General features: G+C 39.4%; 1 protein-coding gene across 1 annotated transcript; it reads right to left on the minus strand.

Moving 5' to 3' along the window:
- Positions 1–11,764: 11,764 nt before the first annotated feature.
- Positions 11,765–12,670, minus strand: LOC143566762 (uncharacterized). Its single transcript, XM_077053370.1, has one exon. It carries the CDS (start codon positions 12,668–12,670, stop codon positions 11,765–11,767), a length of 906 nt encoding a protein of 301 aa, XP_076909485.1.
- Positions 12,671–16,039: the final 3,369 nt, after the last annotated feature.

Genomic DNA, 16,039 nt, shown 5'->3' on the forward strand with positions numbered 1-16,039 from the left:
ATCCAAGAGTTCTTTGACGTAACCGGATTCTCATACTCACAAGTCATGCGAATGGTGTGGAGGGTTTTGGCAACAGTAGATCGTTTAAACAAAACCCATGGGTTATCCATAGGTGTGCCTGAGATTGCCGCGACTTATAATCTTCGAACCCACGGATCCTTTTGCTATTGTCTTCAATCCAAGTCCAGCCGTGTTTATATGATTCCCAAAGTGTCCAGTAGCGACCCTGATTGGAAAAAATACTTCTTTTTCGTTCGCCAGGATTCTATTCCTGATGGGATGAACCTGCCTACCAAATGGGTTCATAAGGGTAGGAAATCTGTAGGATAAAATTTCTTTTTGTAAAAGATTTATTCTAACGTGGTTTGTTTTTTGACAGTGGTATTTGAGGATTTGATAAAGCTTAGGAAGGACACGAAGAAGAGGCTTAAGGCGTTGTTCAATATTCCAGCAGAGGAAAGGGAGTTTTGGTTAGAGGAAGAAACAGGAGAAACGAGTGTGATTGCTGAGAAACCTGCTGAGAGTATGACTTCTGGTAAGTATTTTAGGGATTTAGGTTTTCTAAGGATTTTGGTATCTTTAAAATAATTAGATAAATCTTTGTGTAGGGATGCCGAAGCCAAAGTCTTTTTGCTTAGTTGATTTGGACGATCTTATTGAGGACAAGCCTGTAGTGAAGCAAGAGCATTCCAAGGCACTTTCTCCGTCGGTGAGAATTCCAACTACTCGCCAAAAAAGTTCTTCACAAAAGAAGAGGAAAGCCACCACTTCGGCTAAAACCGAGCCCTTCGCTGACATGACCATCTCGGATGCTGCAGAGAAGCTTCAAGCTCTTGCTAACTTTCTCGGGACAGTAAGTACTTTTTACTTATCCTGAAAATAACACCATGCAGAATAACTAATATTAATTTGGAGATAACAGAAAGCCGAAAGTTACCGTCGGATATCCCAAGACGCTGAATTGTCTAAGAGAGAGGCTGAAGCCAAGCTCTCCGATCTTCTACAAGCTGTTGATACAAAGGACAAGCTTCTCAAAAAGAAGCAGAAAGAGATTTCGGATCTCAGAGCCTCATTTGAGTCAGAGAAAGATGAGTTTCTTGAGGATGCTAAGAAGTGTGCAGCGGCCAGCATTCTGGAGTCGATGATCAAGATGTCCAAAGAAGTACAAGCGAAGGGTCATGCGATGGAGTCTTGGAATTCTGGAGCTTGGAAGAAAAAGGTTAAGGTGCTAAGGGGAGAGAAGATTGAAGAGGATGAGATGGCTGGGACCTCTGAGGTTATCAAGGATACTGAAGCTAGTGAGAATGTGAAGGAGACTAAGGCTGGGGAGACTACTATTATGGAGAAGAAAGAAGGTGATGATGCTGAGGGTGGAAAGGCTTGAACCTGGTTGCCAGGTTGTTTTCATGTATTTTGAATGTTTGTTTTGAACAATTTCTCTTATGGTTGTGTAAGGATAATGTCGTATGTTCAGGATAATGGTTTGGGTGGAGGGATCCTGGTTCAGGACGAAACCCAAACCGCCTTTTACTTTCTGCACTTAGAACAATTATGATAGTTCGGGTGGATAGGCTCCATTTTAAGTGAAACCCGTACTATCTTTTTCTGCATTATAATATTAGTATAACTTTTTATGACTTATATCAGCATGCTTTTCACTTTTTCTGTTTTTAAAAAATTCTAAGTTTCATGAGAAATCTCTTAGTAATAGTTTAAGTTTTACCAGCAAACTAATATTAAGTCATAAACTTTAAATAATATGAAAGATAAAATTTTTGCAAATAATAAATCATACCAGAATCGTGTATCAATTAATCTAGAGATTGTCCAGACCGTCTTATCCTTGCAATAAGATCACTGTTCAGAATAATCTTCTAATCCTGAGGATTTAGTAATAGAATTGCGACATGAGCATTATCCTGAAAAATATTTTTAGAAATTCTGGCGACAAGGCCTAAATAATCTGGCGACAAGGCCTAAATAAACTGGCGAAAAGGCCTAAATAAACTGGCGACAAGGCCCTTCAGAAGAGATGTAAATCTCTTAAACCTTAAGTAATAACTGGCGACGAGGCCCTTTAGAAGAGATGTCAATCCCTTTAACCTTAGATTATGGTACGTCTACCATAAGCTTGTGATTCAAACCAATAGCTGAGGATAACGAGGTAACAAGTCACTATATTTCATGTGCTGGCCCTGCCTCTCAAACTAAGGCTGAATAAACGTGCTCTACAGGCGACTTAAGAATAGATGAAAATCCCTTAAACCTTTGAAGAGGTGAAAACCACTTATACCTTAAGGATAAGCTGGCGACGAGGCCTTTAGATACTGGCGACAAAGGCCTTGTTAATTTTATTCCATACGAGAATCCCTCATATCTACAAAACAGTCAACTCTAAGTGAGGGGTGGGAGTTAGCCTTGCTAACACCCCTCCGATGCTTAAGTCAGTACCATGTTTGAATATAATAAATTAAAAATGAATAAAAGTTTAAGTTTGAGTACATACCTTGACTGTTTAGTATAACAGTTATCCTCGGGATAAAAATCTTACATGAAATATTTTTTGAGATGTATAGCATTCCAAGCCCTTGGTAGTAAGTCACCATCCAAAGTAGACAACTTGTATGCCCCCTTTCCTGCTTCCGAATCGTTCAGGTAAGGACCTTCCCACTTTGGTGCAAGCTTCCCATCCGTAGGATTGGTAGTATTTTGAAAAGCTTTTCGGAGAACCAAATCCCCTTCTTGAAACCTTCGAACTCTGATATTCTTGTTGTAGGACTTTGCTATCTTCTGTTGATAAGAAGCCATTCTGATCTTTGCCAAATCCCGGAGTTCTTCTACCGCCTCTAAATCTTCAAGTAGGCTACGAGTGTTATCTTCGGGATTTTGACGAGTGACTCTGGCCTTTGGGATAACCAATTCTGTGGGAATAATTGCTTCAGCTCCAAATACTAATGAGAAAGGAGTCTAACCAGTAGCATTCTTTGAAGTGGTTCTATCTGCCCAAAGAATGAAAGGTAGTTCCTCGGCCCACTTTCCTTTTTTAGACCCCAACTTTTTCTTCTGGTTATTGATGATGATTTTGTTTCTTGATTCGGCCTGTCCATCAGCTTGAGGATGGACAGGTGTTGATGTGATCATCTTGATTCCCCAAATGGCACAGAAGTTAGTTGTTCTCTTGCCGATGAATTGCGAACCATTATCACATACTATCTCTGCCGGAATCCCAACTCTGGTCAGGATATTGCGCTTGATGAATGAGATAACTTCTTTTTCTCTGACTTGAACAAAGGCTTCTGCCTCGATCCACTTCGAGAAATAATCTGTCATAGCCAACATAAAAACTTTTCCTCCTGGAGCTCTTGGTAATTTCCCCACGATATCCATTCCCCACTTCATAAAAGGCCAAGGGGATATAATAAGATATAATGGTTATGCTGGCTGGTGCAAGATGTTGCTATGTCTCTGGCATGCATCACATTTCTGAGAATAATTCATAGCGTCCCTCTTCATCGTTGGCCAGAAATACCCCGTCCTCAGGATTTTGGAGAATAGTGCTATGCCCCAAGTGTGATTCCCACAATCTCCATCATGGATATCTTGAAGAACTTCTTGAGCTTCTGCCTTCTCCAAGCACCTAAGATATGGTCCTGCAAGAGATTTTCTGTATAATATATCATTTATTATAGTATATGGGATTACCTTTGTGCGAAAAGCTCTTGGGTTTTCACCCTTGGGGATAACCCCATCCTGAATATATTCTTTGATTGGGATAATCCAAGAATTTTCACTATTCTCAGGATTCTTGGCTCCCATATCTTCGCCATCTTTTGATATTTCATTGACACCTTTCTCTTCTATTGCTGGGTTCAGGATATGTACGATAGGGATCTTGACACCTTCTGGTATCCTGAAGGATGAAGCTAAATATGCTAGGGCGTCTGCTTCAATATTCTCTTCCCTAGGTACCTGCGAAATATCAAACATTTCGAAACACTTTGCTAGTTTTTTGACTAGTTCTAGATATTTCATTAGTATTTCTCCTCTAACAGTATATGAACCATTAAAATGATTAGTTAATAGTAATGAATCAACATGTACTTGAATAAACCTGATTTTCATGTCGATTGCTAGTTGTAATCCCGCTATCAAAGCTTCATATTCCGCCTCATTATTTGTGGCTTGAAATCCGCAGGATATGGATTGAGGTATAATGTCCCCCTGTGGCGATTTCAGCAGAATCCTGAGACCTGTTCCTCTAACATTTGAAGCACCATCAGTGTATAGAGTCCACTTATCTTTTTGTTTCTTCAAGTTGTTGGACTTCCAAGTCTGCCTTTTCTATAAGCTCACTGGTGAAATCAGCCACAAAATATACTAATGCCTGGGATTTGATAGCAGTTCTAGGTTCATATGTTATATCATATGCACTTAGCTTTACTGCCCATTTTTCCATTCTACCTGACATTTCTGGTTTTCTCAAAACAGACTTAATAGGATAGTTAGTTTTAACACATATAGGGTGAGTTTCAAAATAATGTCTAAGTTTAGTAGATGCCATAATAAGGGCTAAAATTAATTTCTCAAGATAAGAATACCTGGTTTCAGTATCCAAAAGACTTTTACTTACATAATATATGGGATGTTGTTGACCTTCGAGATCCTTAGCCAAAATAACACTTATAGCATTATTTGATACAGCAAGATATAGAGAAAGAGATTCACCTTCCTCGGGTTTTACCAGTAAAGGAGCAGAAGAAAGATACGCTTTTAAGGATGATAATGCTTCCTCATGCTTACTGGTCCACTAGAAATTCTTGTTTTTCTTCAGGATATCATAAAATCCTTTGCACTTTTCTGAGGATTTGGATATGAACCTGTTGAGTGCCGCTATCCTGCCGGTCAGCCTTTGAACATCCTTAACTGATTCTGGGGATTTTAGATTCAGGATAGCTTGTATCTGTTCCGGACTCGCCTCTATCCCCCTTTTGGTGACCATGTATCCCAAGAATTTGCCAGCTTTCACTCCGAAATGGCATTTCGAAGGATTCAGCTTCATGTTGTATTTGTCGAGGATATCAAATGCTGTCTTGAGATCTTGAAGGTGATCTTCAGCTTTCTTGGACTTCACCACCATATCATCAATATAGACCTCCATTGTGTCCCCCAGTTTCTCTTTGAACATCATGTTAACTAACCTCTGATAGGTTGCACCTGCATTTCTAAGTCCAAAGGGCATAGTAATATAACAATAAATACCTGTGGGAGTCATGAAGGCCGTATCTTCTTGATCTGAGGGCTCCATCTGGATTTGCTGAAATCTTAAGGATGCGTCCATAAATGTCAGCATCTCGTGACCGCTGTAGCATCCACCATTGAATCTATGTGTGGTAGACGGAATGGATCTTTGGGACAAGCTTTATTCAAGCCTGTGAAGTCTACACAAACTCTCCATTTGCCATTCTTTTTCTGTACAACCACCACATTTGCTAACCATCGGGGATATTGAACTTCCCTAATCATTTTCGCCTTCAAGAGTCTTTCTACTTCCTCTTGAATGATTATGTTTCTTTCAGGTGAAACCTTTCTTCTCTTTTGATGGATTGGCCTGAAAGAATTATCAATTCCAAGTTTATGTGTTATAATATCTTTGGAAATACCTGTCATATCTTCATGTTTCCATGAAAATGTTGATCTCCTTGACTTGAGAAAATTGAGCAATTTTAATATACTCGGGAATGCCAGTTCCTATCAGCACTTTGACTTCAGGATCCTCGGGATAAAGAGGTACTTCTTTAATTTCTTTTTCCCTGGCCTCCATTAAGCCTCATGCTGGCTTCTGTAATTGCTACGCCTGCTGGGGTTTGGCAGTACATTTCATAGAGGATGTGTAGCAATTCTTGGCGTCTTGTTGGTCACTGATGATTTTGATAACTCCCCACGGACTCTGGAGTTTTACGCATTGGTGATAAGTAGATGGGACTGCTTTCATCTCGTGTATCAAGGGCCCGCCTAATATAATATTACAACAAGATAAACAGTCAATAACACAAAATTTTTGCATTTTATTTACCCCTTCGACATATATTGGGAGCTTAATCTCCCCAATAGTATTTTTAGTTTCTCCACTGAATCCAACCAATACTGAGGAAATGGGGACGATCTCATCCTCAGAAATATTCATATTTTTCAGTACGTCTAATTGAATAATGTTGACAGAGCTTCCGCCATCTATGAGGATCCTGCGAACATAATGGTTAGCCACATATAAAGTTATTACCAAACTATCATGATGAGGATCCTGAACATCGACTCTATCACTTTCATCGAAGGATATAATCCTCTCTTGAGTAAGAATAGATGTCTTTGTTGGCCTGTCAGCTACTTCTAACTTTCTTTGGTCAGCATTTCTCTTTGCAGCAGAATAAGAGGTTCCATAGATGTCGGATCCTCCGGATATGAGCATGATTTTTCTTGCATCTGTTGGTGGAGGAGTCGACTTTTCAGGAATTTTCTCGGGATCCTGTTCTCTTCCTTTCTTCTTGCCAAGTAGCTCTTTCAAGTGGCCCTTGTTGAGAAGATAGCTGATCTCCCTTCTGAGTGCAATGCAATCATCAGTCAAGTGCCCAAAGTCTTCGTGGAAGGCACACTATTTTGATTTGTCTTTCCATGCTCCTGGTTTCTCCATCTTCCTTGGCCACCAGGCTTTCTCACCTAAATCCTGCATGGCACACATTAATCCACCAATATCAACAGAAAAAGAATATTCAGATATTTTAGGATATTCTTCTTCATCTTTTTCATCTACTGCATTAATCCTGGGGTTATCAGGCTTGTGGTAAGGCTTTGCTCAAAAAGACTTTACCGGGGATTCGAATTTCCTGTTCGTCTGATCATACTTCGGGATATCGACCTTAGAATTTTTCTTGTCGTCTTCTAGCCTGATAAACCTCAGAGCTCTGCTTTTTGCTTCATCTAATGACCTGCATGGGGTCATAACGAGATCATCATAGAAAGAGGAGCCTTTCACTAACCCCAACTTGAGAGCTTCCACTGCTGAAGCTGGGTTTAGATTCGGGATTTCCAGCGACTCCTTACTAAACCTGGTAATAAAATCTCTCAAGGACTCGCCAGGATTCTGGGTAACCCTATAAAGATCATCTGTCATTTTCTCAAAAGTTCTACTGCAAGAAAACTGGTTATTAAACATGTTAACTAAATGAGAAAAAGAATTGAGAATACTCAGTAGCCATTTCATGGCTGCTTCGGTTAAGGTAGACCCAAACACTTTGCAAAGACATGCTTCCTTGATTTCCATAGGGATTGGATTGATCTCCATACGTTCTCTGTATTGTGCGACGTGTTCCTCAGGATCCGTCGAGCCATCATACAGTTTCATATTTGGGGTTTGAAACCGTTTTGGGATCTGCACGTCGCTAATCGATGGCACGAACCGGGATATCTTGTGGCTATCAGTAGGAACTTCAGCTATGGGACGGATTACACCAGGGACATTTGATATCATGTCCTTGAGCTTCTGTAACTCTCGGGCTAAACTTGAACTTATGCCTGCATCCTGCAAAAATCCCTGATTAGCATTAAAAGGAATTGTATTGAAAGTGTTACCCTGATTGATATTCTGAGGAACGGTTTGGATGTTGTTGCTGGTATTCCCGAACATAATATTTCCTGGAGTGACAAATGGAGTGGTCGAGGTGTTAGCCTGCATCAGGATGAAGTCTCCCTGGTGCACCTCGGAGGACCCTACAAACCGCTAAGTCTGAGCGTATGGTTGCTGAGGATTGAAGAATCCTGATGGAGGTACTCCTGAGAATCCTGCCTGCTGTGGAAATCCTGAGGATACCACCTGCTGGTAAGGACCAGAAGATCCTCCCGGCTGCGCTAATCCTGAAGATAACGCCTGTTGATAAGGACCTGAGGATCCTCCCTGCTGTGACAATCCTGAGGATCATGCATGTTGAAACGGCCCAGCAATGGATGCATTCAAGTATCCTTGGGATCCGGATGAGTACAATCCCGTGGACCCTGAGTGCTGGAAAAGCGAGAATCCAGGGTTGTACGTCGTGGTTGACTCCGGACGCACCAATCCTGAGGATCCTGGAGGAGTGAAATCCAGAGATCTCGGGATTAATGGCGTGAATTCTTCCGCCGGCTTCTTGACTTTCCTGATATCTTCTAGTTCCTTCACCAGCATCTGGTTGGTCTTGTTCTGGCGATCCATCTGTTCCTGTAATTGCTTATAAATAGACAAAAGTTCATAATTAGATACCATAACGGGATCCTGAGGGGATGGTCTCGATCCCGAAAATACTGGAGTAGCAGCTTTCTTCTGGACGTTGTCAGGTTTCTTTGGGATAACAGCAACAGAAGGAGGAGGAGGCATGGAAGGTTTCGCTGAGGATTCTAAGGCTGCGGCAGAAGATGAAACAATCTTGGGCTGTGAAGACATGTTGTGGATATTGAGAGTAGGGTTTCGTTTGAGAATGGATAATGATCAAAGCACCGTTTTCCCCACGGTGGGCGCCAAATTGTTTCGGTCAAAAATTATCAACTAACTTTTGATCAAATTAGTGTGTGAGGCTAGGTGCTAAATGGTAAATAGATCAGGCACAAAGATATGATCACGAGGGAAAAAACCCTTGATTATAATAGTCTTCGTTTCGGTCAAGAGGTTACAACTTAATCCTTAGTCGAATTTGCTTCGGTTAAGGATTATGAACGTAACTTTTGGTCGAATTAAAGCTTGATTATTATGATCGCCGACACAAAAAACCCCCGGACGGTGAAAACTATCACCGTCAAGTTTATTAATATCGAAAACAAGTGGTTACAAGGGTTGGAGCTGATTGAATATCGAAAGCTAAGTGTTACGGTGATTGCTAGTAGCTAAGCCGTGAAAAAGTGTGTGTATCCTATCGATATTATCAGCTCAATATATAATAAGAGATTACAACTGATATCTCGATAATTCCGGAAACCCTAGACTACTTCTTCAACGAGCCGTTAGTATCCACGTTGTTAGCTGACGAAGTTCAAGCTATATTCCGTTGCAATCCACGTTCTTATAAACATATATAACACGTGCTCTTATCTGCAAAAACAGGTAGATAATATAGGACAATTGAATTAGTCAACGTACCTTCCTCAGAATAACTGCTTAAGTCAATATCCTTAAGCTCAATTCCGAGGATAAAAATCCGCACCCAACAGTATCCCAATCTCGTCAGGAATCATGGCCTTAGTGCCATATGTTAAACTGAACGGTGTTTCTGAATTGCTTGTCTTCTTTTGGGTACGGAAAGCCCAGAGCACATGAGGCAATTCATCCACCCATCCCGTTCGTTTGGTACCCACCCAGTCTTGATTTGATTCCCTCTTTGATGGTTCTATTGGCACTCTCTACTTGACCATTCGCTTAGCCAACGACGTAAATACTTGGCTAATTTGAAGTTCTTTTAACCACGCCTGCAGCCCACCGTCTGCAAAATGAGTTCCATTATTGCTAATAATTTCTTGCGAGAGGCCGAAACGACAAATTATGAACTTCCACAGGAATTTCTTGATGTTGGCTGCTGTAATGGAGGCTACTGGCTTAGCCTCCACGCATTTAGTGAAGTAGTCGATTGCCACGATCAAGAACCTGATGCGTCCCAGGCTTCTGGGAATGGACCCATGATATCAATGGCCCATTTTTGGAACGGCCATCCGGACGTTACCGGCACTAATTGGTTTTTTGGTCTTAGGGTATTGGGAGCATGGAGCTGACATGAGTCACATTTTCTGATTTCTTTTACTGCCTCCACATGCATTCCCGGACAATAATACCCCGCATTCATGAGTTTAGCCACTACCATCCTTGGACCCGCATGAAGACCATAAATGCCTTCATGGATTTCTCTTATCAGATAATTTGCATCCTCGGCGTCCACACATCTCAGGAGTGGACCAAGGAATGACCTGCGGTACAGAATTCCGTCTTGTACTTGATAATTCAAGGCTTTATGTCTGATTTTTTGGGCCGTTGCTTTTTCTTCCGGAAGTATTCCAGATGTTAAGTAAGCTAGGATCGGTGTCATCCAGGACTCTACTCATGTTTGTATGACCATTACTTGATGTTGCGGGACTGAAGGTTGTTCCAAGACTTCTACGCGGATGTCTTTGCAAAATGTTCAAAGTTCTTCGAAGCCAATTTACTCAGAGCATCTGCAGACTCGTTCTCATTTCTCTTGATGTGAATGACTTTGCAAGATAAGAATTGGAGAATAATATCTTCTGCTTGCGAAATATATGAAGCCATCACATCATTTTTTTGCCTCATATGTTCCATTGACCTGTCCCGCTATCAACATCGAGTCTACCCATGCTTCCAAATGCTTTACACCGAGTTTTTTAGCGATCAGCAAGCCTGCTAGGAACACTTCATATTCTGCCTCATTATTGGTGCTGTTAAAATCCAACTTTATGGCATAAGTGAACTCGTTCCCCTCAGGATTGACCATCTAAGACCTGTGCCTGACCCTTCACCGCTTGAAGCTCCATCCGTAAACAATGACCAGACTTGGTCTCGTTCACGAGGTATTGGAGTCTGTTGTTAAATCAGGCATTCTTGTTCTTTGCTCTGCGGAACTTCCGTGACAAAGTCTGCTAGCACCTGAACTTTGGTTGTGGGTCGAGGTCTATACTCAATTGAATGTTCTCCTAGTTTGATAGCCCATTTGGCTAATCACCCAGAAAACTTTGGCTTGCTCAATACGCTTTTCAATTTATATCCAGTCAGTATGTTGATTGGATTCCCTTGGAAGTACCTGTGGAGGCGTCTGGCCGCATAAACCAAAGCCTGCACTAATATTTCAAGCATTGAATACCTGGTTCCCGCGTCCATCGATGTTCTTCTTACATAATAGATCGGCGTCTGAAGATTTTTTCTGTCTGTCAACAGTACAACCCCTATGGCGATGTCAGATGCTGACATATGCAAAGTCAACGGTTCTCCCACCTGTGGTGCGGTCAAAGTACGCAAATCCATCAAACACTTCTTAACTACCAAAAATTCTTGTTCCGCTTCTGCGGTCCATTTAAAATATGCTTTTTTTAAACAGTTTCTCAACGTAGACACAAAGTGGAAAGATTTAGCCGTATGATTGGCTAGAAATATATTCAAGGCCACCAGTCTACCATTCAGTGTTTGCACTTCTTTGAGGGAAGAAGGTGAAGGCATGCGGGAAACTGCTTGGATCTTATCTGGGTTAGCCTTGAAACCTGCACCTGTGACGATCACACCCAAAAAGTTTCCTTCTTCCATTCCGAAAGAACATTTGCTAGGATTAAGTTTCATGTTGATCTTCCTTAGGGTACTGAATGTTTCTTCTATATCCAGAAACATCTGATCTTCCTTCGTACTTTTTATCACCAAATCGTCCATGTATACCTCTAGGTTGTGCCCGATTTTTTCTTTAAAGGCTTCATCCATCAATCACTGATAAGTGGCACCCACGTTTTTTAGCCCAAAAGGCATCATTTTGTAGCAGAATGTGCCCTGACCAGTGCGAAATGCGGTTTTATCCTCATCGCCTGCCGCCATACGGATCTGATGGTAACCTTTATAAGCATCAAGGAAGCATTTGAACTTGAAAGGAGCCACCACGTCCACTTTCAAGTCAATCTCTGGCAACGGATAACAATCTTTTTGGCAAGCCTTGTTGAGGTCCTTGAAATCAATGCACATCTGCCATGTTCCATTGCTCTAAGGAACAATGACCGGATTTGCAACCCACGTTTGATATTGAATCTCTTGAATGATCCCAACGTTCAATAGATCTTGAACCTGCTCATTCATAGCCTTTGTTTTCTCAGGAACCATCTTTCGTTTTTTCTGGACTACTTGGGTGAATGTTGGATTCACTAGCAATTTGTGTTCCGCAATACCTCTCAGAACACCCGTCATGTCAGCATGTTGCCAATCGAAGATGTCCATATTTATTGTTAACAACTGTTTCAAGAATGCCCGTACTATCTCAGAGATAGCAGGTCCAACTGTGATTGCCTGATTTGAAAATTTCTTGTTCAACACCCATTTTTCTGGTTCAGTTCTTTCCGCTTGCTTTTGTACTTTACTCGATTTTGAACTTTCTGTCGTGAAACAATGTCTGTTTATGAGAATGATTGCTACTCCGGGGCGCGTTGGAACTCTTACCATACCATGAGCCGTGGACGGGTGAGCATTAAAATCGCCTATTGCTTCGCGTCCAAGAATAACGTCGTGTTTTGACTTGGCTGGTAAAACCAGGAATTTGACATCCTCAGTTCGTGAGTGAATTCCATCACTTAGTGTAATAGGAAAGGAAATCACCCCACGTGGATGCATCACTTGATATCTGAAACTAGACACCGGCGCATGAATTGGCTTCAGCCTCGCCTTGTCTTCTTCATCTAGTTGCTCAAAACATTGTTCATACATTATATCTGACGTACTTCCAGTGTAAAAGAAAACATATTGTCGTCGGTAGTGACCGATCAAAGCGGTGATTATCAGCGGATTCTTGTTGCACATACCTCTTTTAACTCGCAGAAATATTACGGGTTCACTTTTCCATTCTTCTTCATTAATCTCTTGCCTTTTAACCCCACTGATTTGTCCCCCTTGGATCATATGAACGTTCAAATCCTTAACCTGCTTTTTAGGCGGGCCATGATTAATTTGTGCGGTAGCATTGCTAGTCCCTTGTCTTACATTTATTTACTAAATGTTCCAACTTTACAGATTTAACCGCGGCCTTGATGTCACTCTTCAAGGTAACACAATCGTCAATGTTGTGACCGATATCATCGTGGAACGTACAATGCTTCTTGGGATTGAGAAATTCTCTCTTCATGAGCAGTTGAGGTTTCCTGAAATTCACGTTTCCTGTGGTTAAGATTTCCGAGGGAGTCTTTGTCAACAGAGTCCAACTGTTAGTGTTCTGTGTGAAAGTGCTTGCTTTATTTTTGTTTCCAGTATGTGAAGCGTGTCGTACAAAATTATGCTCAAGTAAAGCAAAACATTCACAAAATTGAATGGGTTAACATGTTATTATTTTTTTGGTCAATTGGCAAAGTCAAGAAGCCCCTCAAACTTATCAAAATCTTTTTTATGGTGTAGCTCAAAATTATTATTATATGAGAAGTATTCTCCAAAATTGGTTCATAACCAAATTTATTTCTGTTATACATATATGGTACTTATTATAAATTTTCAATAGTTGGGGTGTTCTTGGGTATGTTTTTGCACGTGCATTATTTTTTTTATTAAGTTCATTTTTCTTTTTGGAAAAAATAATTTTGTGATATAAATAAAATCAATTTATGTATAATGATACAAGAATAGATGTAATCATTTTTCTATATACACCGTGTATTGCTTTATTTATAGCATAATTATTTAGATCATGACGTGTATTACGCGGGCTTTAAAGCTAGTCAATAAAGGCACCACAACAATCAACTCAAACCACATAGCCAAAGCAGCTAGCACAATAGCCAACATAAGTAGTTGGTTCTAAAAGGCTAAGGGCGATGACAAAAGGGATGTCAAATCAACCAAGGAAAATGTCAACTGAAACAACACAACCAAGTCAGCTAGCACAATAGTCAACTAGTTCTAAGAGTCCAAGGGGAAACACAAAGGTGAAAAGCAGGGGAGAGGCTACTTAATGGTTCATGGTTAATGGTTAAGTATGTTAACAATGCATTTTGAAATTTATAAATGGTCAAACTAATGTATGCACTAGTTAACAATATTGCGAACTTGCCTTTTGGTTCATGTATTTTGGTTAGTTAACTATGTTGCAGACTTGTCATTTTTGACGTTCCATATGTACTGGTTAAAGTAATGTAAGTTGCAACATTTGTAATGTATGGAATTTAGATATGTATGATGTATGAGTTGTAACTGTCATTTAGTCTATTTGCTAGTTGCAGGCTTTGGGCATTTGGTCATTTTGTACAGTCAATCTGATATGGGCATTATGATCAATTTGACAAGTTAATCTGATATGGCAGTGGCCATTTTGTGATGTCAAACTTGTATGTCTATGCGATGGGCATTTAGTCATTTTCTTGTAGTAGGTTTTTATGTTAATTTGGTCAATCTATATGGTTATTGTCACACCCCAACCTACAGCGGAAATGTCGGGGCGTGAACTGATTGTCCACAGCTTTCAAGGTACTATCATGTAACATTTGAAATTTCAATATCTATTTAATAAATTCAAATAAAACAATATTCAATACAATATCCAAACAAAAAAAAAATAGTGCATCAAGCAAACATAAATCATAAAAACATAAGTCTCGTTAAATTTCTCTAACTTTTTTCCTTAAGTGATCTTCAAACTTGAACTAACTTCACATCACACGATGACTTGCATATGCGTTAAAATAAAGTAGTTTCGTCAACACAAGGTTGAGTGAGCAACACACCAGTTTAATGTACATAATATATATATATTGCAACAAGTCAAATGAGATAAACAAATTAACCAATGGGCAAAGATAAATGAGATGTCGAGAAGCACGATGGCTATAACGACTGGCGTATGATCATACTGTTATGAGATTATGCTGGACCTCTCCGAATGAGATTCACAATGAGCACATAAGTACATAACAAATATGGTATAAAATTGTTAACACATAAGACAATAGTTGCAGTTTGAGTATAAGTATAAATAGGCAAAATATGTTGACGCATATGCCCCCAAATTATTGAAAGCGGTAAAATAGGGGAACGTGGTACTCACCTTAATAGATAAACAAAGGTGAACGAGAATATTAAGAATGCGGAAATCATGGGTTGACGATAAAGCCTATAAAGGAAATACAGACACGCTAAGTTAATGTACAAGATCGATTATGAGAGCTAGATAATTATAATCATTATTAAGTTAATATTATACCATTTTTCATTATAATTAATATAATTATATATATAAATAAATTATATGTAAACTTTTTAGTTTACTTCCTATATATTTATATATCAAAATATTAGTTTTCGTGTTATTATATATATATATATGTATGTATGTATATGTATACATATATGCTTACATATACATACATACTCGGAAGACATGAGAAAACAAGTGTTATATGATTGGTTTTTAATAAACTGGTTTTATTTAATTATTATTATTATTATTATTATTATTATTAATACACTTATTAATTGATTTAAAAAGAAAAAAAAATGACAAAGACACTAAAAATTCGGGGTTGGCAGAAATCAAACCCGCAACCTCCCCCGTGTGACTCATAAGGTTTAACCAGCTGGGCTACCAGCGACGTGCAAACTAAACAAGTTTCTATTAATTATAAACAATAGCAGTTTGAATCAAATTGGATATAAACCCTAACAAAATTCAATTCGATCCAATTCGTTATTGTTAATCAATTACACCATAGGGCTTTTTATCATTACGTGATCGTGTTTCATAAACACTAAACAATAACCTTGAATGCTGATCGGAGGAAGATTAATTGGACAGAACAGAGCCGGCGAAGAAGCTTTATGAATGAGCTACTAAATTACCAAAATAACTTAATTAAATAGGGGGGTTAGGTCGGCGACGTGTTGAGGATGGTAAGGGATGATTCAATTGCAGATATCATGCTCGTTTATATAGTAATTAGTTATTAGGGTTTACGGTTCGTTTAATACGGGAAAATAGATCATTTTTGAATTTATTTAACACGTTTAAATTGTTTATTAGGCCGTAAATATGATAATTATGATATTTACGAGATCATATACAACAAAGAAAATGAAGATTATGGTCAAGCTATTGTAAATTAAATTCGGGTACAAGAAACGAATATGGATATGGGTTTGGTAAATGGATATCCTGGTTATAATATGGATTATAGAAATATTTTACTTTTAGCCCCTGATGTTTAAGAATGGACACAAAAGAGGTTAAAACCTTATGTTTTGGGTTAATTGTGTAAAATCTCAAAAGATATAATTAAAAAAATTCTATAT

Source organism: Bidens hawaiensis, unplaced genomic scaffold (assembly GCF_021521415.1).
Source record: "Bidens hawaiensis isolate Kalapana, Puna unplaced genomic scaffold, B.hawaiensis_p1.1 tig00023049_1, whole genome shotgun sequence".
NCBI classification, from domain to species: domain Eukaryota; kingdom Viridiplantae; phylum Streptophyta; class Magnoliopsida; order Asterales; family Asteraceae; genus Bidens; species Bidens hawaiensis.